This window comes from Aythya fuligula, chromosome 1 (genome assembly GCF_009819795.1).
Source record: "Aythya fuligula isolate bAytFul2 chromosome 1, bAytFul2.pri, whole genome shotgun sequence".
Classification (NCBI taxonomy): Eukaryota; Metazoa; Chordata; class Aves; order Anseriformes; family Anatidae; genus Aythya; species Aythya fuligula.
This window is the reverse complement of record NC_045559.1, coordinates 7,943,017-7,968,226: the sequence shown is the minus strand read 5'-3', so window position 1 is coordinate 7,968,226 and position 25,210 is coordinate 7,943,017. Positions and strand designations below refer to the sequence as shown.

General features: G+C 39.8%; 1 protein-coding gene across 4 annotated transcripts in view; it reads left to right on the top strand.

Moving 5' to 3' along the window:
* Positions 1–25,210, top strand: part of GRM3 (glutamate metabotropic receptor 3) — a 288,383-nt gene that overhangs the window by 239,976 nt on the left and 23,197 nt on the right. For all 4 annotated transcript variants that reach the window (XM_032187026.1, XM_032187002.1, XM_032187019.1 and 1 more), the window contains 2 exons: positions 2,433–3,036; positions 15,368–16,223. In XM_032187026.1, coding sequence (XP_032042917.1) covers positions 2,539–3,036; positions 15,368–16,223 — 1,354 coding nt within the window. In that variant the 5' untranslated portion in view covers positions 2,433–2,538. The remainder of the gene's footprint in view (positions 1–2,432; positions 3,037–15,367; positions 16,224–25,210) is intronic.

The window sequence follows — 25,210 nt, the reverse complement described above, 5'->3', positions numbered from 1 at the left end:
ATAGTGTGTTAATGACTGAGAACAGTGGAAGTTGGTCCAACTGAATTATTAAGCACACAAAAAAGTATATGACAAATGTTACCCTTTTGTCTGTAAATTATTTGCAATTGGGTATCGTCATCATGTTTATATGTCCTGTATATGCTTGAATATTATTTGACAAATTATAGTACTAAGTCTGAAACAGAAATGACTGCTGAACACAGTTACTTCATTACTCTTCCTAACATTAGAGAGAAAAGATATTTTCTTAAACTGGTTAATAAGCCACAAGTGATCAGCAATCTGGCTTGCTTATAGATCACTGGGAGATGGTGAAGCTTGTTTTCCATTGATATATCACATATTTCTGAATGGAAAAAGCTGCTGAGACAGCCTTCAGCTCGGACTGTACATGTATTACTAGGATTAGAGAGAAAGACCTTTAACTGTGCATATGACACCTTTAGGAGAGAACTTTTTTGGAGTAAATATGAATAAAACACTATCTTTCACACAACCTGGTAAAGCAATATTGAAATTTTACCTGGATAAACAACTGTCTTGAAATAAGCTTTCTCATCATTCACTGTTAAATCTTAATTGTTGCTTATTTCAATTCCTTTGTGTTAAATATTTCTAAGTTATAAATAACCATGCAAGGGTTATAGTAATATGTATTCTGCTAATAAAAAGGTAAGTACAGAAATAAATTATTAAAGCGATCTATTTAAATATTACCATACCTGATGTATCTGAAGAGTTGGAGATCAAGGCAGCCACACAGACATATTTGAGGAGATATTGACAAGGAGCCCAGAGATAAATCATGAAGCTATATTGCATAAATAGATTTTGTGTATGAGTTACAGAATTGTCGCAAAATGATCTTCACTCTAAAGCTTGATTTTTCTCCTTTTAAGGTCATTGGCAAAATGTCTCGACCTTAGTGAGAGTAAAATTATATCCTAAGTACATACATCACTGCTCTGTTCTCCCTGTGATCCAAGCACTGATCTGTGATTAACATTAAAGAGAGCAAGTCCAGCTGTAGGCATTTTCATGCCCTAAGCAAGCATCAAGTACAAGATTCCTCCTTGTCATGTCTCCTCTTTTTCTCTTTTATCTCTTTTTTTTTTTTTTCTTTTTTGACTTAATTTGCTTGCAAGAAATTCTTTTGTGCCTTAAGGAGGGATGATTTTGTGATTAAGGCATTTGATGAAGATTCAGGTTCAATTTCCAGGCCTTCCACATAATAATTACCCTTGGTAGGTCACTTAGTACAGAGTCTTGCAGAACTGCAATGCCAATAAAAAAAATGGACCACAAACCATTCTCTGTTGCTGAGACCAAGCAGCATTAAAGGGACAAAACTTTATGGACACATCCAAACTGTTCATCGGGAATGATGTCTGGTCTCTGCTTGCCTGTGTAGCTTGTTCAGGCAGCATTTAGAGAAGTTTTTGTTGACCCGAGTCAAACCCCTGCCAGGGAGCATGCTGACAGTAAAACAGCCCAACATGGCTTTGTTTGTCTGTCTAACATACAGCCCTCATTTCCCACCTGGTAAAACAGGACTTCTGTGTTTCAGACAACTTGTGCAGCCCAAAAATAGAGGTGAAACCACAAGAGGATGATTTCTTCCATCCTCTCATTGCTCAAGCAGACCGGTAAAGGAGGGCAGGGCAGGTGGACTTCAGCCAGAGACTTTTGATCTGAAGGCCAAGTGCTGAGCACAGCAAAAGCTACGAGCAAGGAGATAGCACTGTGGCAGTGCTATAGCTGAAGGAATTGTAAGTAGATTACAATCAAAAAAAAAAAAAAAAAGAAAAGAAAAAAAAGAGAGAAAGAGAGAGAGAAGGAGAAAAAGAGAGAAAGAGAGACAGAGAGAGAAAGAGAGACAGAGAGAGAAAAGAAAGAAAGAAAGAAAGAAAGAAAGAAAGAAAGAAAGAAAGAAAGAAAGAAAGAAAGAAAGAAAGAAAAGAAAGAAAGAAAGAAAAGAAAGAAGAAAGAAAAGAAAGAAAGAAAGAAAGAAAGAAGAAAAAAGAACTTGCTAAAGGAAATCTAGGAGCAGCTGAAAATACAGTGAATAATAATGCATAAGACTCCAAGTCTAGAAGAGAGAGAGGATGAAATAAGAGGGCATGAGAAAAATACCAAGTGTGGTCTCTGTCTTTAAAATATAAAACATTGTTGAGCAGTGGTCAACATCAGATATATCACCCTATGTGCCTGTGATCTTTGTGCATGGCTGTCATAGCAGATGCTTAGTCTGCAATCATTTATGGAGTGTGGAATAAGGTGCTGTATGAGAGCACAAGACAAATGTATTTCTCATCACCTGTGCTATCCAGCATTCCCTTAACACTGCTCTTGAATGGTTTATTGATAAAGGCTTTGTAACAACTCACTTCTCCTTTTGCCTTTTCTAATTACCTTCGTCTCTTCTTTAGAGGTGCAGCAGAAAGCGTTGCTGGCTTGTTCTTCACTGGTTTGTGGGACAGTGCTTCAACTTTGGTGATGGACCAGAAGGACTGAAGAGCACTTTGGCTCCTACCCATGTTTCTCAGAGCTGCTAAAACAAGACCAACGAAGATGTTCACCAGACTCCAAGTCCTTGCGCTAGCTTTGTTTTCCAAAGGAGTTTTCCTTTCCCTAAGTGACCACAGCTTTGTAAGAAAGGAAATCAAGATAGAAGGAGACCTGGTCTTAGGTGGCTTATTCCCAATCAACGAAAAAGGCACTGGGATAGAAGAATGTGGGAGAATCAATGAAGACCGAGGCATACAGCGCTTGGAGGCCATGCTGTTTGCCATTGACGAAATCAACAGAGACAACTACTTGCTACCAGGAATTAAGCTTGGAGTCCACATCTTGGACACATGTTCCAGGGATACATATGCCTTAGAACAGTCTTTGGAGTTTGTCAGGGCATCTTTGACTAAAGTGGACGAAACAGAGTATATGTGCCCAGATGGCTCGTATGCCATTCAAGAGAATTTACCTTTACTCATTGCAGGAGTCATAGGCGGTTCCTATAGCAGCGTCTCCATACAGGTAAGACTCAGTATCCCTGGCAGGTGAGAATTTTTTATCTACCATTCCTGTGAATTTCTGCTCATATAGGATGGACAAAAATCAAGTTTTAGATCAATCAGTTTACCCTGAGGTTCAATCTAGCGTATAATCCTTTACTGAATTTGTATTAGTTTGATTTATCCTTTAAAACACTTGCTGTAGTTCAGCTGCAGAACATCTCTGCCAGCTGCTCACTTCCTCTAGTCATGATGTATCCTGGGAGCATTTGAATTTTCCTCAAGTCTTAGTATTTATTTTGAACTTTGGATTTCATGAGACTTCTATATACCTATGCTTAGATCTCTGCTTTCACATCAATAATAAATAAAGACATCTATATTTCTGGATATATGTATGCCTGTCATGCTATGTTTACATGCTATTTGTCATGTAAACAGAAGAGATTTAAAATGAAAGAAGAAATCTTTGTCTTACTTCCAGGGTGTAATAAAGCAAAAAAGGCACACTAGCCAGAAACTAGAATTACACCTGACCCAAGGGATTACAAGCATTTACCATCTAATTAAGCACACTGAAGTCAGTGAAAATTATTCTGCTGACTTCAACGAGCGAGGTCTCAAATATTGCATGCAGACAATACAGTTTCTAAATGGATTCTAAATTTCTTCTCTTTCCTTTAGTTTTCATATGTTGTTCATACAAAGAAAGATTTTGCCAGGAAATGTTGCCTGTCAGAGTCCAGTGTAAGCACCGTCAGATGTCCAGCACAGAAGGCAGATGCCCTCAGTATTTCTTGCTTCCTTCTTCTGGTACATTGTGCATAAGCACAGATTTGTTTCAACAAATCACTTTTTTTTTTCTTTTTTTGGTGCAGTGAATGCCTTGTCTGTGTAACCACAGAAGGGAACAAGTGGACAAATAGTTACCCATACCACAGGAGAATAGTTCTGGCTGAGAAAAAGTTCAGCCGTCTCTTAGAGAAGTGGTTTTGTCCTACCACGGACCAGTTGGGGTGGCAGGGAAGTATCCAACAAGTTATGTGGATATGATCACTTTAAGTTCAAAGAACAAATTCCAGGTCTGGAAAAGACATCTGAAGAAGAGAAATGATAGCTACAAAACCTTGATTAATAGAGAGCATTAAGGAAATCATTATCCATTGCGTCTTCCAGTCAGACAAAGGGCACATCAAGTGAAAGCAGCAAATGGCATTCTATTGTGAATGCTAAAAATTAACCCAGCTTAAGAAGTGACTAGGAAAAATCAGGACATTCTGTGTAGATACCACCCTTGGCTCATCAGTTCCCAGAAATGCAAGTATCTCAATGCTGGTAAAATATTTTGAGGAAGAAATATTACATGTTTACCTAATCCCACTGGTGGAGAGGCACCAGTGACTTCACTGTACCTTTGGTCTGGCTGTTTGCAGCCAGCCTGTTTTTCAGTCCTCTCTAAATTCAAGCATGTCCAAAGGACATAAAGTAGCCTAAAAGGCATATCCATAGAAGTATTTACCATGGAGGGAATGGTACAGGCATTTCCTTCCCTCCCAGACACCCCGAGGCAGTCACACCACGCTCCTAAAATGTCCTAGGGCTTCTTCTACAACATCTGTCAGTCTGTCCCTTTGAAGCTAGTCTCTGACTGACGCAAGATTAAATCCATAAGTGAAGAGGCAGATTGGATGCAATACACATTGAATATATTATATGTACCAATATCTCAAATTCCAAAAGCTTGGGTTTGGAGCAGCTGTCAGATGGAAATCAGAAGTCCTGATAAGAGACTCTCATTTTGTATATGTGAAAAATGGCAATAAAAGTGTATGCATATCTGTATATGCACCCAATTTTCAAAAATTATTAATAATGATGAAACAATAGGAATATCTAAGAGTACTCTATACATAGTTTCCCTATAGTTTCCAGTAGTTGTTCAAACATAAGATCTTTCTTGCACGGCTCTTTAGAAAAAAATAAATAGATTCACACATTATGTTGTGTGTCATTGAGTCTATTTTCCAGCTAGAAAAGAACTACTCAGTAGATTACTTCCCCTTTACATAGATTAGGTTAGCTGTTCTCCAGTCCATTTCTTCTAACTTTCCTCTAGATTTCAAATTATCTAGAAAATATTTAATAAAGACATTAATTCCTTCTGCTCATATAGCTAAGATAGCTACCCGTGGCTTCTTTCTGAAAAGAAAATCTCTATCAAGAAAAAGGGGCACTGCAGGCTCAAGCCTGAAGACATAAGGACTTCAGAGCACTAAAACCAAACATTTTGGTGCCATGCCAGAAGAGGCTGTCAAATTTACAAAGACTGTCACCTGTACACCATAGCTGCAGCAGCAGCTGGAATCCTTTCCCTGCTGAATGTGAGAGTACCTTGGTAGGTGCAGGTATGAGGCTGAGCACCCCCTGGTCCCGTGCTTCCAAACAGCCCTTGGGGTGCTGGGGACTTTACCTTGTAGCCCTGACAAGTGTTTCTCTTTTGCCTGAGAGCTATAACCAGCATAAAGTCCACAGCACAGTTTCTCAGCCTTAAAATAAACTGTGCTGAGCCCTTCAGACAAGAAACTATTTCTTTTTTGTTTTGTTTTGTGTTTTTTCCTCCCATGAATTCGTCATTATATTTCAATACCTCCTCTTCACCTCCGTTCACCTTCCCTCTCCAGATTTCTGTCTGGACAGCTGTCTGCAAAATCACCTCATGATGCTCCTGCTGTCAGATTTCTGCTTCTTTCATTATCCTTCCACCAAGGAAAAAAGAATTTGCTGGTAAACCAGCAACGAACACCTTCCCCACTGAGTCAGTGTGCACGATAGGCACTTTTGCAGAGAGAAAAACAAGAGAATGCAGAATGCTTAATTATTTTCTGGTCAGACTAGGCTATTATCGTTAATGATGATCTGGATAATTAGTTTTTAGATGGTGTGTTTAAATTAGCAGTGGGCCCAATCTGCACAGCATTTGATCCCTCAAAATCCAAGTCTAGCTTCTCAGTCAGTGGAAAAGCTTATTTTAAAAGTTTTTTTTTCATGATAAAAAAAATCTGACCAGAACTGATTCTGGGATCAGAAGGTGAATTCTCCAAAGTTTGGAGGACTTTATTTTGGGATAGTGGTTTTCCAGCCTAGCCAGATTGTCTGCTGTCTCCTAGTTCACAACACAAATGTCAAACATATTTTCCTTGGAGAAGTTTAATGACATTGTAAAAAGGATAAGAAAAAAGCATTGCTCATTTGCATAGAGGAGCACCTGCTCATAATCCAAATGTCATGTTTAAAATACTCAGGTCAGCTCTGTCAGGAATAAGCCTGTGTAAGCAGGAATATGACTGTTCAAGCATTGGATTTGTTCACCAATTATCTTCTCTGTTTCTGAAAACTGGACCTATCTTCTGAAAATGAAGATTAGGCTGCATTCCCTGCAGCCAGCTCTCTTAAAGACATTATTTTGTCTGGGCTGGGCTTTGTATTTTTATATCCACAATATCCATGCTGATGTAGGGCTCTAGCCATATGTAAAGTTTTCTTTACGTTACTGACCGACAAGATCTCCAGATGATAGTCATGGAAGGTTATTCCCAATTTAGAGCTTCATCCAGAAAAAATGCACAGAGTACAAACCATTGCCCAAATGACTTCTCTTGAATTCCTCTTTGTGTCTCAAATAAACCATAGCAACAAACATTGGAGAAGGTTTAAAGTTACACTACTGCTAGCACAAAAGCTAAGGCCTCTCTAAGTGAGTGACCATCTGGTGTGGAATTTGGAGTATGTACTCATTCACTGGCAATCTTTTCTTGGCTGTCATTTCTCTTTAGTCACACAAATTGGCCAAGGGCTTGTTGAGCCTGAAAACTAACCACCTACGTTTCCTTTCTCCAGGAATTAACCATCTTCCATCCACAGAGCCTAAACAATAGCCTGTGATTTCCATGCCCACTGAAACCAATGCAAAATCCTCTTAGAAGGACTACATGCAAAAAAATGTAACATAAGTGGTCCTGCCCCCCTGCAATAGGAATACCCCATAGGGAAATGGACAAGATATGTGTGTGAGGGGCTGCCAGGGTTCACCAGGGACCACAGAGCATATATGCCATTTGTGTTTTGCTGTGTAGAGCTTTCAATTGAACTGTGCAACATCCTTAGGTGATTTTGTGCTTATAACATTAACCAGATCCTTACTGAAGGATCTTTTCTGTGAGAAGGGGCATCTGCCACTAATATTTAAGTTACATATGTTCTTTCTGACTTCTGTCTCCTTCAAGCTCCTTCCCCCTTTCATCTCAGTTCTTTCTCTCCCTCCTCTACCCCACAGCCAGGTCCTTGCTGTTTGTTCCTCTCTTTGTTTCTGTTCCACATTCAGAAACTGAGCTTCCACTAGGTTGAGATTTTCAAAGTGCCCAAACAGCACAGGACATGTGTTTCCTAAAGGCTTCAAAGAAATCTAGGTATACCTCCTTCTGGCTGCTTTCTTTGAAAATCTCAAGCTAGCTGATGCTTTTGCAGTTTTGTTTGCTTGTTTGTTTGGGATTTTTTTCCCTTCTGTGTGAGCATTTTCTCTTCTTGCCACATGGAAATGATTTTACAGGGGTGGGTAGCCATCCCCTGAACTCACAGGTAAGGAGAAGGGAGCCTTACCACGTTCCAAGTAAGAAAGGATGTAACTGCAAGAGAAACTGTCCAAGAATAGGAACTAGTTAGGGACATCTTGGCACCACCCACATTCATTCTGTCCCTTCTGACTAGGACTTATGCATCAGTTAATGAGTCTGAAACAACCATGTTTATCAATGATGGCTCTTTTAACTTCAGGAATTATTTCATGCTTTTAGAACCATCAACTGCAGTTTTAGTTCCTTTCTTTCAAAGCCTGTCAGCAGGTGTAAACGTGACATGAGTCACTCGTAGTCAGATTTAGGAAGTCTCAGAGTAGATGTCTCACTCCCCATGCACAAAGCAAGGTCTTCTGCACAGGTCTCTTCTCAGTGTGTTGGCTTAGCTCTAAGCTTATACTTTACTTCAACAATTAATGCTGCATGGAGGCAGAGTGCATATGTAACAGCTCATTGTGCTGTCCCCTGCAGAAACAACAACAATATTAAAAAGATTTCCAAATGATTCTGTTCTCAGAGTATGACATTTCTCTGCATGTCCTTCTTGGTTTAGTTTTGATTACACAGGATATGCATATAAAAAGATACTGCTTGGTCCTCCACAGAAATCCTAGATATCATTCTGTCAGTGTTCCCAATTTCTGGTGTTTCTTTTCATAGATGCGAGTATTCCACTGTTCAAACACTGCTTCTCTAGATGTGACAACTATTGAGTCCTCTATAAACATTGAGCTACATTTTCCCATCTTTCTTGGCAAAATTTTCAGGAGAAGAGCTAGGCTGAAAACACTGCTTTCTTCTCCCCTCTCCTGTCAATCAACATATATATATACATATGTTTGGTAATTAATTGTTTTGTTTTGTTTGTTTGTTTTTCCTAGTCATACATTATTTGGAATGAATTTTGTTAAAGAACACAAACTAACATTAGTAAACAGGTTTCCTAATACCAAAAAAGAGAGGAAGCTGATGAAAACAACTGCCTCAGTCCTGCAACGTGCCAGAAGATTGCACACAAGTCCAAGCTCGGCTGGCACTCCTAAATAAATTCACTATTTCTGGCTTAGTTCCTGTCTACTGACCTCAGCAGGGTGAGCTCCTGGGCTGTTATGCTAAAGGAGATCACCACCTTGTCTGTCCTCTATCTAGTGCTGAAAATCTGTGCGTCGAGTTGCACCTGCAGAGTTTTTTTAGCTGCTGGGATGCCCTTCCTGGGTGTCATAGCCTGTTAGAGCATGTTGTGGTACCATGTGCACTCACTGCCCACATTTAACACAGGAAGGAAATAGGACTATGAAATGTTTTAGAAAGGCTTAAAAACATTTGATGTGGATGGTTCACACCGTCCCCAAGGGGAGAGCCATACCTTCGAGCTTACTGAATCCCAAAAGGACAGGAAAAGTTATGGTAGAGGCCATGAACATTAACCTTTCCTTGCAGCAATTCAGGTATGGTGAGAAATGGGCTAATTCAGGTAATCCAGGAGGTTATGAAGTAGGGACATGGTTTAGTGATGGGACTCAGTAGGTCAGGCTAATAGTTGGACTCAAGGATGTTGAAGGACTTTTCCAACCTAGATGTCTATGATCTCTTCAGTAACATTCATATTTATTGCTGACAGTGCAGTCAGCGAGGCTTGCTGTGTACTTGGCTGTACCTACAGAAACACAGCCGGCAGATAGATGGGAATTATTTTTCCCTTTTGTTCACATTAGATAACATCTGGAATACTATGACTAACTTTTGGTCCCTCAATAAGAGAAAGATTTACTAAATAGAGGAGGATGAGGGGAAGGAGAGTCTGGAGCACATACGCTACAAATAAATAAATAAATAAATAGAGGTAACTAGGTGGGTTTAGCCTGTAGAACAAAAGGCTTTTAGGGAACCCGATATCAGCCTTTACGTAAGTAAGGGTTGGTCCTCAAGAAAACATTACTATGACTATTACTACTATTGAGTCTTACTGGGTCTTTACCAAGATGCATGACAAGAAGCTGGAAGAAAATGGTTATAAATTGAAAGAAAAGAGGTTCTAACTAGACATAAAATTTACAAGAGAGGAGCTAGGAGTATGGGGAGCGTATAAATGTATTTCTGTGTCCTGTTCTGGGCTCCCCGATACAAAAAGACAGGAATATCCTGGAAGGAGTCCAGCAGAGGGCCACAAAGATGATGTGGGGCCCAGAGCATCTCCCGTGTGATGAAAGGCTGAGAGACCTGTGTCTGTTCAGCCTTGAGAAGAGAAAACTGAGAGGGGATCTTATCAATGTTTACAAATACCTGAAGTGTGGGAGAAAGAGGGATTTGGCCAACCCCTTTTCAGTGCTCTGTGGGGACAGGACAAGCGGCGATGGCCACAAAATGGAGCCCAGGCAGTTCTGCACCAACACACTAATGAACTTCTTCACAGTGAGGGTGACAGAGCACTGGGACAGGATGCCCAGGGAGGTTGTGGGGTCTCCTTCTCTGGAGATATTCAAGGCCCATCTGGGCGCCTACCTGGGCAGCCTGCTGTAGGGAACTTGCTTTGGCAGGGGGGTTGGACCCGATGATCTCTGGAGGTCCCTTCCAACCCCTACAATTCTGTGATTCTGTGATAACGGCCAGTGTAGGCAGAGAGAGGTACATAGTTTACTTTTGCACTAGGTTTACGCCCACCACTTATCATACAAGCGATATCAGCCCATTCAGAACCAATGTTTCTCAATGTTTTTCAAAACAATGTTTTGAAAAAAGGGAAAATTCAGATAAGATAAAGAATATTTGCATTTTAATAAATGTTTTAGCCATAGTTTGACCTGCAACTCCCCAAAGAATAAAATAAATAAAATAAAATAAAATAAAATAAAATAAAATAAAATAAAATAAAATAATCAATAAAATAAATTAAAAAGCACTCTAATTACCATCATTTAGAAATTAGATGCAATGCACACTTGCAGCATAACACATTTCTTCAAAGCAGAAGATCAGCTCATGGGTTACAGCAATGATCTAGCCATTAGCAATTCCTTGAGACATGGCTTTGCCACTCTCTCACTGTAGGAAACTGGGCCAGCAACTTATCCTCAGGAATACAAAGATTTCTGGGGGGAAACCAAAGGCAGCAACTGAAGCTCTGCCGTCTGTCTTTTAGGACAGATTGCAGATTACTGGGACAGGGATTTCTCCAGTTTCTCAGTGGAGACAGTCCTCCTTTACCTCTCTCCCATTCTGCTCAGCAGTCTAATTTACTGTCTGTTCAAAACAACCACAGCAGTACTTTTCTGTCTCAAAGGAGCTCCATGAAATTAGATTCATTAAGCCATGTTAAGTACCATGAGATTCTCACATGGAAAATGTTTCAGAAGTGCAGAGCTCTGTGATTTAACAAGGACACACCCCTGTCCAACCAACACATGATGCACACTTGTGTATTGTGTCAAACAAACCTTATCTGTTCTCACATTTATGAGATTTTTTTATTTGTCCAAAGTGTTTACTGTGTTCCCCAAACATACACAGACTCAAACAGCCCACGTGACAGTCTCAGGGCTGTTAAGAAGAAGGGAATTTTAACCAAAATAGAATAAACCAATGAAATAAATCTTATTACGAGGAAAAAAAAATAATGTCTACAGGATAGGCAAAGTGCTTGATGAGATTCAACAAATCTCCTTCAAAAAAAATCAAAAGACAAACCAAGGTTTCTGATACACAAGGATGTTTCCTACTTGACCCCATCTATCATCTGGACTATGAGATGGATGGAAATTCACTGGGAAACCAGATTTACGTGCTTGAAAGCTGTACCTCATTCACTGCCCCTTGCAGGCACTTATCATGAAGCCATATTCAGTGCTATACACTGGCAATTTGCCATGAGTATTTGTATGGCCCCTTATGTACAGAGCAGCAGCAGTAACAAACTGGAGCCATGGCATTGCAGAGGTGAAACAAGGGCAGCACTAGATCCTTGAAGATGTGGCCCCAGTACTGCCTGTTCCTACCAAGGGACATGTATCACACTGGACTTTCTGCCCTGCTCATGTTGGGGAGTTCCTTACAACAGCTAGGTGTGCAACCATATTTGTTTGGGAAGTGGATGTGTTAGCTCAGGAGAGCATCCATACCTATAAATTCAGCATCTTGATGACATAGTTTTCCCATCACTCTGGAAGCTGACTATATCAGCATGCTTTGTTCACAGCAAACTGCACAAATCAGTTGCTTTAAAATTGCAGTTAAAGAGATCCAGCCTTATTTTCAAAGGTGCTAAGCATCTGCAAAACCCAACAGTTTCAACAGCAATATATATATATATATTATATATACATATATATATAATATATATACTGCTTACTTAAGTGCCAATGCATGCATTTCATGCACCATGGGTTGATTAAATTGCTGCCTGGAGGTTTGCCAAAATGGATTATTTCGCTTAACAAAAGCTAGATGTGCACTGCAGTTCTGTAGCACGCAACCCGAGGCAACACAGAGTTACATTGTAGGTATGCCTGCAGTGGTTCAGGCTTAGTACAGGTAATTCTAGTTCATATTATGCTGTCCTGTACTACAACGGTACTCTGCAGAATAGACATAGCCTTAGGCGTCAGATCTCCTCTGAACCTGTTGCCTCTGTCTTTATCTTGCTAGTCTGATTTTCAGAATTAAATGTTCAGATAAGCACAGAAATGCCTGGAAAGGTGGGACCATTGTCGAACTGGCTGCATCACCTAAAAACCCGTGACCAGGACTCTTTTGAAAAATCAATCCTTAAAATCAAAATGCTAAAATATTGCAGGGAAAATAAATAAATAAATACAAAAAAAAAAAAAATCAACATTTCCAGAGGAGTTTCTTGATCTGAATCAATACCAGATACAGCTTATCTGAGCTCCATCATCAGTCGTAGCTCAGGGTAACTATCCTCTGTGATTAATCAGGCTTTTTATTTTATTTATTTATTTATTTTTGGCTATGGAAAAACCTACAGACAGCACTAAAGAGCACTGCAGCAAACAACATCGCATTAGGAAAGCTTACTTCTCCCCATAGCACAGGAAGCAGAATTACAAGCAGTTTGCAGTGGCCCTAAAAGTATAAAAACCTTCAAGGCACAGGGCCTCATGTGAAATCGGGAAGTAGTTCTGTTTCCCTGTATAGGGGTAGTTTTGTTGTTTGAACTAAAATAAACTAACTAACTAAATAAATAAAAATAGAAAAACTGCTATATTTGTTAGGACTATCTTTTGAGGGGTGCTGAAGGCTTAACTACACACTAAATAACACCGCTTTAGGTAGAAAATTGAATTCTTTTTTAGACAAATTGAGGGGAAAAAGTGCAGAATTATATGTTTACATATCCTTGTTATGGTCTAGCTCAAATAAAATAATTCCTGCTAGAATAAACTGAGACAAGAATAGCAATAGCAGCCCACACAGTTCTACAATAAATGTTCTGGAATAGCTACACTGAGGACATTCCTATCACCAAATCAAAGTGTTCTTTTGAGTGTGGACATGTGAACCTGTGAATATATGGACACAATCAAAAGTTACAGAGCCACAGAGGTTGAACGTCACTCTCAGACTATCCATTGCACCCTGATGACAAGACTCTCAGCCCAACCCATTGCTTTATGTCTGTTAGTTTAAATGACCACAATGAAAATCAAATCCCTCAGATCTAGAAAAAAAAAATAAGAAGAAAGAAAGAAAAGAAAAGAAAAGAAAAGAAAAGAAAAGAAAAGAAAAGAAAAGAAAAGAAAAGAAAAGAAAAGAAAAGAAAGAAAGAAAGAAAGAAAGAAAGAAAGAAAGAAAGAAAGAAAGAAAGAAAGAAAGAAAGAAAGAAAGAAAGAAAGAAAAAGAAAGAAAGAAAGAAAGAAAGAAAGAAAGAAAGAAAGAAAGAAAGAAAGAAAGAAAGAAAGAAAGAAAGAAAGAAAGAAAGAAAGAAAGAAAGAAAGAAAGAAAGAAAGAAAGAAAGAAAGAAAGAAAGAAAGAAAGAAAGAAAGAAAGAGAGAGGGGGGAGTTTAATGCATGGTACCACTTGGCAGGGTGGTTAGGAATGCATCAGCTGTTTTCTGAAGGACAATAACTTGTTCAGCCACATTTCCCTGACATGTGCCTACACCCTTAGGCAACACCACAGGGCATTATCCCAAGCTTCCCATCAGGACACACCATCCAAGCAGTATAGACAAGGCTTTACTTTCATTTAAACTAGAGCAAACTACTCCCAGATGTCTTTTTTACTATGGCATGGCTCAGCTCCCCACATACAGACATCTAGAGACCTAAGATGCCAGCTTCTTGCTGGTGTCCCAGAAGGACAGGAGGATGGAGTGTCCCTAGCTCCCATGTTTCAGACAGTCCAGGGGGCTGTGGAAGTCTCTGTGCACATATGGAAAGGCAGCAGACGCTGGTCCAGACAGCACCAGTGTTCAGTGGGAGTCTAAGACACAGCAAGAGGTTGGCTGGATTAAATTGTCTGCATTAAAGACTGAATCTAACTCTATAAAATCCCATGAGACATGGGTCACTGAAAAGCAGTAAAATTATTTGGGTTATTTTTACCATTGTCCATTGCTACTGATGTATTATTCTATAAAATTTTCCCTGTTTTACAAACTTTTTTCACAAAAAAAAAAAAAAGTCCTCTGCCTTTTAATTCTGTCTGTGGTCAGGGAAATATTTGGGGGAAAAATGAAAAATTTAATGATTGGTCAATTTTTAATGTTTCCTTTCAGAATCTCAAGTATTCTGTTGCTTTTCAAATGATTTTGTCAAGATGTACTCTAAGTTCAGGTTTAAATTTAATTTACTGGACACAATTTCCATGCGCCAAGAGCAGACCTCCAAAATCTTCCCTTCGTCATTTATGACATAAACATCAGGAAAAAATGCCAGAGTTTTTCTTCATTACTTTCTAGGGACTTAACTGCTATGAGAATAACAAAGTAGGTTTGGGAATGGTTAAGCAAAGGACATAGGAACATATGAGAAAAAAAAAAAAAAAAAAAAAAAAAAAAAAAAAGGGACAACATAAATTAGACAAGAAGGGCAATTAGATATTTTTAGAAGGTTTTATTATTTGTGAAAAACTGTTGATGACATTGTGCAGCCCAAGAGGTGTACTAGCATGCAAGGTATTTACCATCTCAGGAGGACAGCAGTCAGAACAGTTCAGAAATAAGAGTTTAAAAAAAGTAGGAGAAGTGGAGACTAAGCATATGAATAAGTGAAGTCAGAAAACTCTGTGAAAGAGGAGGCTTGTACATGTGTATCTATGATATTTGCATAAAATTTGCATACTTTACATGCATCTGGTTATTGACTACCTTGACTCTTGGAGAAGAAGAACCACACTATGAAGAGGAAAAAGCACACAAATCCCCAGACCTTAGTAAAGAACACAGGATGAGCCTGAATATATCAGCCATTTTTAAAAAAATTCTCTGTTGGTTTAAACAGACTCAGTTTAACAGAAGTAAAATATCCATTGTAGTCCCAGAAGGATTCTGGGAATTAGGTGGGCAGCAGAACAGCTATTCAGCACTTCCACAGTGCACTGCTCTCACCAGAGTATGTTATCAACATCTTCTATCAACATCCTTAATCTCTAATTGTCCAAACACCTCTTATTGAAAACCACTATTTTCTGCCTTTCTCTAGATTTTTCTATACATTTTTTTAACACTATCCTTTAAAAATCCGTGTTCTCATTCTTCCTTCCAGGTGGCAAATTTGCTCAGACTCTTCCAGATCCCCCAGATAAGCTATGCCTCCACCAGTGCCAAGCTGAGCGACAAATCCCGCTACGACTATTTTGCGCGGACAGTGCCGCCCGACTTCTACCAAGCGAAAGCCATGGCTGAGATCCTACGGTTCTTCAACTGGACCTACGTGTCAACAGTTGCCTCAGAAGGAGACTACGGGGAGACAGGGATTGAAGCCTTTGAGCAGGAAGCTCGCCTCCGCAACATCTGCATTGCCACCTCTGAGAAAGTGGGACGGTCCAACATCAGGAAGTCCTATGATGGTGTGATCAGAGAGTTGCTCCAGAAGCCCAATGCCAGAGTGGTGGTGCTCTTCATGCGAGGTGATGACTCTCGGGAGCTCATTGCAGCTGCCAACCGCTTCAACGTTTCCTTTACTTGGATTGCCAGTGATGGATGGGGAGCACAAGAGAGTATTGTCAAAGGTAATGAGCACATAGCTTCTGGGGCAATAACCTTGGAACTTGCTTCCCATCCGGTTAAAGAGTTTGACAGGTATTTCCAAAGCCTCAGTCCTTACAATAACAGGCGTAACCCTTGGTTCAAGGACTTCTGGGAGCAAAAATTCCAGTGTAATCTCCAGAACCGAAAGCCACATAAAAAGACTTGTGACAAGCACTTCACCATCAACAGTTCCAATTATGAACAAGAATCCAAGATCATGTTTGTTGTGAATGCTGTGTATGCGATGGCCCACGCCTTGCATAAAATGCAGCGGACTCTGTGTCCAAACACCACCAAGCTCTGTGATGCCATGAAACATCTGGATGGCAAGAAGCTGTACAAAGATTACCTCCTGAAAGTAAACTTTACAGGTAATAACTATGCTTTCAGTATGTACGGAATATCACTGTAATTAATGAAACGTTCATTGGTCACAGTAAAAGCCAGCTGAATTCCCAGTAGCCCCTAATATCAGAGTTCAAGCCAGGGCCATATCCAGTCAGAAACACTTCTATCAGAAGAAGAGAGAAAGAAGAGGAGGGATAGGGAGCATGATGAGGACCCTAAAAAAAAAAAAAAAAAAAAAAAGAAAAAGAAAGAAAAGAAAAAAGAAACCAGTTTTCTTGCAGCTTCCAGCAGAAGGAAGAGGTGGAGGTGGCAACAGTTGGTCTTGGAAATGTTACCCTCCATCCTCTACACTTCTGTACACCAAAATCCATTTCATTCATAGCCAATTTGTCTTTTGCTAGGCATGTCTGGAGGCCAGTGACCATTTCACCACCTGCTAAGCTGGGCAACAGCCTGCTATGCCTATACCAAGAGTTGGCCTTCTCTTTATCATTTGTTACGAGACGTTGCATAATAGTTGGACCCTGATCAATGACCAGTGTCCCTGCAGTAGTAAAACAATTCCTGCCATAGAATCAGATCAGTATAAAATATTTAAATATGTGAGACAGAGCCATTACCTATGTTACAGATCTCCATGATCTTTAAGCTTTATGACCAAGTACAAAAAGCTAGTTTAAAGGTTCACAGGTGAGTTGTGAAGAGGGAGTGGGTGATCTGGTAATGATGTTTGAAAACCCTCATTTGAGCATTGCATGCCAGACACAGTGACACCTAGCCCAAGCAACATTATGTTTGTATTTTGTCTGCTCCTAAAGACTGCTATATGAGAAATAGTTGAATACCATCTCATATATAGATGCATAGCCAATGTACATATATCACATGAAGTACTGTAATTGTATTTCAATCATTTATTAACTTAACGTGTCAAAGAAAACAGCAAGGGACAACCTTTTAGACTTAGACTAAAGAATAATCTTTAGACTAAAGAATCAACCTTTTAGACCTTATGGAAAATAAGAAGTAACCACCATTTCTCCTCCCCTTCCATACCACACAATACATAGGAAATATTTTCTTATTTGTTTGCACTTATCCTCAAAGATACTTGAATGTCCTGAAGTTGCTGAAACAAAAGGGATTTAGGAGCACTGCAATTTACAGGAGCTAGGTACTAACAGGTTGATTAGAAGGGATGTCAGAGGTGAGCAATGCCTCAGCAGTTCTGCCCCTGCCAGAGACAATTAGGGTAGTAGCAGCCTACCCAATCCAGTACATTCAGTCAATTCAGTAACTTAAATGTTTTAAAATTTTGAAACATTATCCAGCATTTTAATGGGTTTAAATGCATACATTCTTTAAAGAGTCCAGCTTTAGTCTGTTGCTAGACAATCTTGGTTACAATACACAATTAATAATTTTTCTACCATGCAGAGTTCCTTAAGCACCCAAACACTTTCCCTCTCAACATTTAGACATGAAGTCAAAATATTTACATTTATGTTTGTGATTGACCAAAACTCCAGGCAAAAATTCATTTAGATACAGTCAGAAATTTTCATTTTAATTGTGACTAAAATATATTTTATATTTTTTATGAATTAGAAGTTGAATCTGTCCAAGCTAAATAAATAATAACAATAATTCAAAACGTATCATTTTGTGACTTTGGAAACAGAAGACTATTTGGAATTAAGTGAATTATTTTAAAAGTCAACATGGAAATCTTTGAAACTCTGAAGAGCTTTAGTTTCTATTAACTTTCATTTTCAATTTGTAATGTTGAAATTCTAGTGAGTTCTTTTCTAATGGTATTGTTCCATATGTATTATCGCTAGCTTAGAGCATGGTTTGCTCACCTCCTTTTTCTTTTTTTATGAGTTCTTCCATTATAATGTGAATCCATGTTTTTAATGTCTGTAATTTTTGAAACCAGATGACTGATCCAAGTAGTGAAAGAATCAGCAAGTTTCCAAACACTTTCTCTTCAGTAAGTTGTGAAATTTTAATCCACACAAGTTTTGTCATGATTTCCACGAGATGAAGAAATCACCTTTGCTCTTTTCTGGTGAAGAAAGTCTCTGGGTGTGTTGTTAATGCAATTTCAGGATCCTCCTGCATAGTACATTTGGTCAATGATCAAATGATCAGTGCACAAGAGAGGGTAGTGCGGATGCTATCAGCCCATCAGCTACACTAAAACCAAATGAGATTGCAGCTTTTCTCACCTCTTTAACACAGTTTTAATGCACACCAACCAAAAGGAATCAGGAAATAAACAGAACAAAAGTGATAACCATGTTTGCTCACCCACAAATAACTATTTAAGAAATGTCTCCTGTTCTGAAAGCAACAGGTACAGACAGATGTGCCTCACATGCATAAACCTGCAGTAGGTATCACCTTGCAACTTAACATGAAAATATCTGACATTTAAGAGGCCCTGAATATGTTCTCCTTGCTTCCGAATGTGATGGTGTACTTCAAAGACACAGTCAGGGCAAATGACAGGGTGCAATATATGATTGGTGTGAGACTATGCAATTTTAGACACTTTTTAACCTTCCACACTTAACTAGTTTTAGTCATTCTCCAATTATAGTTTTCAGAGAGGATCAGCACTCACAGAGGGAGATCCGTCGCACGTGAAATATGATTGCCCCGATATCTCTTTCAACTGACTACAGAAGGAGCTTAGAGCAACTGAGATTCCCATTTACTGTTTAGCTGAAAGCCTGAGGTAAGCCTCTCAGGCACAGCAATAATGGGATCTGTAGAGAAATACTCAGCATCAGCTAATAGCATGGTTGGAGAATAGGACTGGTCAGGAGCTGTGCACTCCCATGCCACTGCTACCACTGACATGCTGTGTGACAGGTATTTCAAGAACATCTCTGGGATCCTACTTATTTCTCCCTTTTCCTTAATTGAAATAACTCCACGGAACTGTAATGTGGCACAAAGGCATGCTGAAATTTCATTCCTTGTTGTCTGTGAGATACACTCAGCACTTATTTTTCTTGCAAGTCAATAAGATGCATGTGACAAATACGATATCCTGAATATTTTCTGTAAGGGAAAAAAGAGCTGTATAGACCCAGTCCCCAGTTCCAGCAGCAGGATCTGAGAACGCAAAACCCAGCCCATGGATAAACATACTCATTCCTGCCTGTTTGGACTTTCAAAGAGATGTAGGCTGGTTTACTTACTTGATCTTCCTATGCTCTTTGTTCCCTCCTAAGGGTACAAGTGCAGCAATTGATGTTCTGAATCATGATGCTCTTCTGCTGATAGAGAGATGCTGGTTCAAGAGGCTGTTAGCTTGTATTACCAGAACAACAAAGAAGTGCTGAACAAAAGCAAAGGGCTCTACAGGAGAGAGCACAGAGTAAACTCAAATTCTCACAGGTGCCCAGACGCTTCTTGGTGGAGAGGAGTGCACAGGGTGCTCTTGAGAGGACATGATCCAGGGATGAGCACCAAAACAAGGCAGAGCTCAAGAATCCAGAAACATCTCTCCCTCTGAGGGATGGAGAGGCATGTGCAGAAACCAGCTCCACTAATCTTTTTAACTCCTTTAAGCCACCAGAATGAAACAGAAAAGCACTATTACCATTGCTCACAGCTATTACAGTGAACCTCAATATTTGGCACATGTCAGGACATGGAACGTTAGCACAGGCAGCGCAAAAGAGATGTCACTGCTTAGGAAAAAGGGACGGGGAACTGCATAGATGTGCTCTGTATGTTGCTCCTGGTCTTGCTGCTCCTCCAGGACAAAAGCTATGCAGTCAAACCTTGCTCATATCAGACAATATCCTCTCCTGTGGGTAAACAGAATGATCACTTAAAATGAGAAAAGGGTTGTAAAAGTCAGGTCTGATTTGTCCCCGTTCACCCACTGGACTTTATAACTTTTTTTTTATATATATTCCCTGCTTGGCCATATATTCTCTGTGAGGTTTATTTTCTTTTGTGCTCCCCACTCATATTCAAATGGCATGAATTGAAACACAAATTTGCCTTCTCATTTTCTCTTGAACACTGCTGACTTCTGTGGTGGGAAAATACTTTCACAGGCCATTTCTGTGGTAATTCTTCAAATTATATAGGAAAAAGCTTAAAAGTCATGTTCTGCAACAGGCAGATGTCACCTTACTTCTGAGCACAAGGACACTGCAAGGCCCCTGCTCTGGGATTTAGCCTTAAGTATGTCCCATCAGATGTCCACTCTGAAGCTCGGTGTCCTACAAGGCTTTCATGGAGTACAGATGAACAAATGATGTGAATGCAGATTACAGATACATAAACTGCAAAGGCCAGGTGCATGTTTGAAGCACAGAATACCCGCTGGTAGACATGCAGACTAAAGCTAGAACACAGTCCCAGATTCTGCAGCAGGCAGCCCTGCTGCCCCATCATCTCACCCAAGGAGCTCCTGTTCATCAGGTCAGATCCCCTTTGCACCCCACATTCAGTCAGTCAGTCCATGTGGATCTGCAGTGTCTTTCTTTTTTTGCCTATTTATCCCTCCAAGAGGAATCTGTGCAGAAATGTTTTGCTTAGCTCTTCCTAAGCTTTCAATATGTGTGCATGTTTTTACACATGTATATTAACGTGCATACATATTTATGTGTGCATAGCATAGACTCATAATTTATAGAAGCATGCAGTTGAAGAATAAATCAGGTTGGAAGGGATCTCAGGAGGTCTTTAGTCCAATCTCACTCTAAAAGCAAGGTCAATTGAAAGATGAGACCAAATTGTTCAAGGTTTTACAGATGTTAAACTGGCTGAAATTAAAATTTAACCATTTTCTGTGGAAACGTTATCCTCTAGCTTAGTTTTGAGGTATCACAATGGCAAACAATCAGGACCTACACCCCAGATGCCTTCCGTGCCATGCACTGTAGCATGTAAGCTGAGTACTTGGTGAACTGCAGCAGGATGCAGACATTGCCACCTCTAGGGGCACTACTCCCAAATAAAACTTCCATTATAATTTCTCTTGCCATGACAGTGGGTCTGCAATCTACCTGTTAATGGTTGTCAGTAGTCAGAGACCATCATAAAATGTTGCCTGTTCGTGCTTTCATTTGTTTCTACTTAACACGGAATTGGCCGCGGTGAGCAGGAGCAGAGATGATGGAATTCTGCTCTTGGCCTCTTAAGATGAGCTCCGGCAGCAGAGGTTGAGTTGTGCTACCTCATGCTTCCCAAGCACAAGGTATTTCTGCCTCCTGCCACCACTCTGCTGTCAGACCTGGGCACTGAGCTCCCATAGACAAGAAGATGGGAAATGCAATGTTGGCAAGATGCAGAGCAGCAATAACTATTGGTAGTCCTCAGAAAGACTGGAAGAGTGCTGCCTTTGGCCTTCACCCAGGTGGGTGTCGTTCCTGGAAAGTCTGCAGAAGCCACAGTCCAGGCTCTTTAAAACAGCATATGTAGGTGAAGCTGCCTTGATATCCCTAAAATAACAAGCAGTTCTCCATTTTGGTTTCTTCTAATCCAATATTTATATGAGCCACCAGCTCAGCTGAACTGTGAAAAAATGAACATGAAGTTAAATAGCCCCTGCTTTGCATGCAACTTATAGTCAGCTTTGTTCATAAGAGCCTTTAGGCATCTTATAAATCTATAGGATGCCCAGGTGTGTAAATGAGAACGAGATTAAACACCCTGTGTTTATAGAGCAATGCATGACTGAAAACTGAGCAGTGCTTTTCTTTCAGATCACACATTTGAGAGACAGAAGGCTCAGTAACCTAATTTCTCTAAATCACAGACTTTATGTGTTTGCCTGCTGTCTGTTTTATAATAGTTATTATTTCATCTTTTGTTTCACTGGCAAATGCCATATGAATCCCAAGCACCTGGGTCTTGCACAGCAAAAGTGCTTGGAGGAGCAGGAGGGCTCAGGCAGCCTTTTCATCCCCCAGCCAAACATACTCACTTTTCCAGTCCCCACATGTCTCCACAACCCTGGAAATACCATAGGATTTGTGTTATTATTCTTCATACAGAAGCTGTCCAGGACTGCTTCTTGTGACCTGGAAGAGCAAGTATCACATCAGAGAAAAAAAAAAAAAAAAAAAAAAAAAAAAAGTCTTGCTCAGGATTCCTGCTCCTTACATTTTAATATCTAATTTGGCTCTGAAAAGCCAGAGGAGACCACATTCTGTTGTTACCTCCTATAGAAGAGTACTTAGCAATTCCAGAGGTAATTCAGTTTACTATTACTCTCATGGTGAGGTGCTGTTGTAGTGGCTAGAAAAGGCAGGGGCTGCACTCAGAACATGACAATGACAGTACTAATGAGGATGAGGACAAGGACATAAGTAAATTGCATAGGGACACAACAGGACAATGTGACACACTGGAAACACAAACTGCTCTTTTGGGCAGGTGTGTCCTGAACTTCCACTGTCCCAGAGAAAAAGGTCTTTTCAAAAGATGATGCAGAAAACCACAGAAAGTCACAAACTCAGAAAACTAATTCCCAAAATATCCAAATGTTACATTATTTTTTTACCAAAACTCTATTTTTGACAGCTAATAATTGTGCTAGAAAGACAGAACTGAAAGCATCTTGAACAGAAAAATATTTTTTTCTCCTGCAATATCTTTCCTGGAAGACTTTTGCTTCACCTGTTAGAGTACATTACAAAGATATTCTGAGGCTCAACAGACTAAAGGGTATCAGGTACCAAACCAGCACAGCTACATTAATGTGATGCTAACCTTCAGAGTAGCCTGGTGGTGCAATCTAGACACAGATCCTGAATCCCACATCACTTATACATAACACATTTCCAGGTAAACCAGCCACAAGCTGACTGCTGTACTTGTCCTCGTTAAACTACAGCCCAGATGAGCACGTAAATCTATTCTGGCTTTCTGTAAAGCTTGAGCTATTCCCTTTAAGCTTGTCTCTGCCTATTTCCAGCTCAGTACAGAAATAATTGGCTTAGTGATACAGTTGAGTTTCTTTGTCTGAAAGATTGAATCATTTAAAAAGGGAGAAAAGAACTCAACCAAACCCCAAAACAATCCTTGTGTATTTTTTTTCACTAACACATTTTTTCTCAGAAATTTATATTTACCCTTTCCTTTTGTGTAAGTGATCTCATGAATCAAAAGAACTACTTAGTTTCAGAGGAATGACTGAAGGGATTTGCAGATCCTAACACAAACTTACCCTTCTTATTCATGCAAATGTTTTTTACAAATAAATAAGTAAATAACAATAAAAATAAAAATAAAAATAAAAAATAAAAATAAAAAATCACTTAGGCCAATATATCCCACCCACCTTCTAAAACTGAGTTCTTAAAAGCAACCAGCTCTGCACTTTCATGGGGCAGAAACTCCTTTTCTGTAAGAGCACTCTTCACAAACTGACCTTCCACATGATTTCCATCAACTGCAAACTCGGTGGAGCTGGCAGGGAAATGTGTTCAAGGGTCACTTTCTTTCATTTCCTCATCTGTTAGATCCACATTTCTAAACACCTCTAAAAGCATTTCAGAGAATGTCTGCTTTGGCATCACTGCAATATTTATGGGTATTTTGTTAGCAGATACAGGATATAATGTAAAAAGATATTTCATTGCTATTATCTGAGTGAGTCATTTCCTTGTGTTTTCTTCTTCCTGCCATGAAAACATATTTTGTCTGAGGATGTAACCAGTGAATACAAAGAATGCTAAAATTCTTCAAGGCAGCAGGAAGAACACAAATATTCATGCACAGGGGTGTCAGAGCAGAGAAGCTTCTAAAAAATTGGCCACAAAACCCTAGCTGGAGCATGGCTCAGTCACAGAAGACATCCTTTGATTTGTTTTCTCGCCTCTCGCTCCAGCCACAGAGCAGTAAGTCAAAAAGCAATTGAGCTGTTCACCATTGGGATGCAAAAGGGTCAGTGGTAAGCCATAGTGGTGATTTCTCCAGATATAAATCTTTAATCTTGAGGCATATAAATCATAAACTAAGATCATTAAGTTGTCTTGTAAGGTCTACGCACCCAAATTCACTAACTCTTTAGTCCATAAGAAGAGCACAAACCAGAAGCAGTGGTGATGCGAAGAGTTGCTGCTAACACCCAGTAAATAGAAAGCAGAGGTTCGTGTGCCTCCCACTCCGAAGGACCCAGCCACCCCAGTCTTACACCCACTTTTCATTTCCTACAGTTTTGCTTTTCTTGTTACAAACCCATCTTTCTACTTGCCAATACATGAATCATCTCATCTCTTCTAGTCTAATGGCACATATATATCTATCATTTTCCCTGCCGAAGAAATTCAAAAGTACTTCTGAAAGCTGACAGACACTAGCTGAATGTGTATGTGCTATCAGTCCTCACTTCAACAGAGGTTTCATGCTGTACATTTTCCTATTTGCTGCTACACACAGATTCCAGACAATTTGCTGGACAACAGAATAAGCTAATGCAGCAATTCCTTTGTACATATGAAATATTTACCACATCTTTGGCTGAAACGTGAGTCTCAGCTAAGACACATTAGTCTTAGCCAGGGAAAGAAAAGGTCTGTGATGAGAGGAAACAGGGAATCTGTTAGTGTGAAAAAACTGGGTGAAGCACAGCCCTGAACAAAGACTTCACACAGAATGTGTCCCAGAAATCCTGTGTAATCCTGTGGCTGAGAATGTACAGACTTTTGGGGTGGAAAGTGATTTGTGTTAGCTGCATCTGATGTCACTTAGACTCTGTGACACATTATCAACCACACTCTCATATGGGAGGTTGCATCAGGAGACAGGACACGCTCACTTACTGTCTTTAAATTCTGATTTACTTAACCCAATTAGCATTACTTCATGTATGATTGCTGATTCTGTATTAGTGAAATGTATTAAACAGCAAATCCAAAAGCAGCAATCTTTTCCTACAGAAAGGAAGGGGGAGAACCTCTTACTTTTCAGTAGCAACACTGGTGAGTTACAGCATCCATGACCAGGAGATAGTCCCAAGAGACAGATTCTT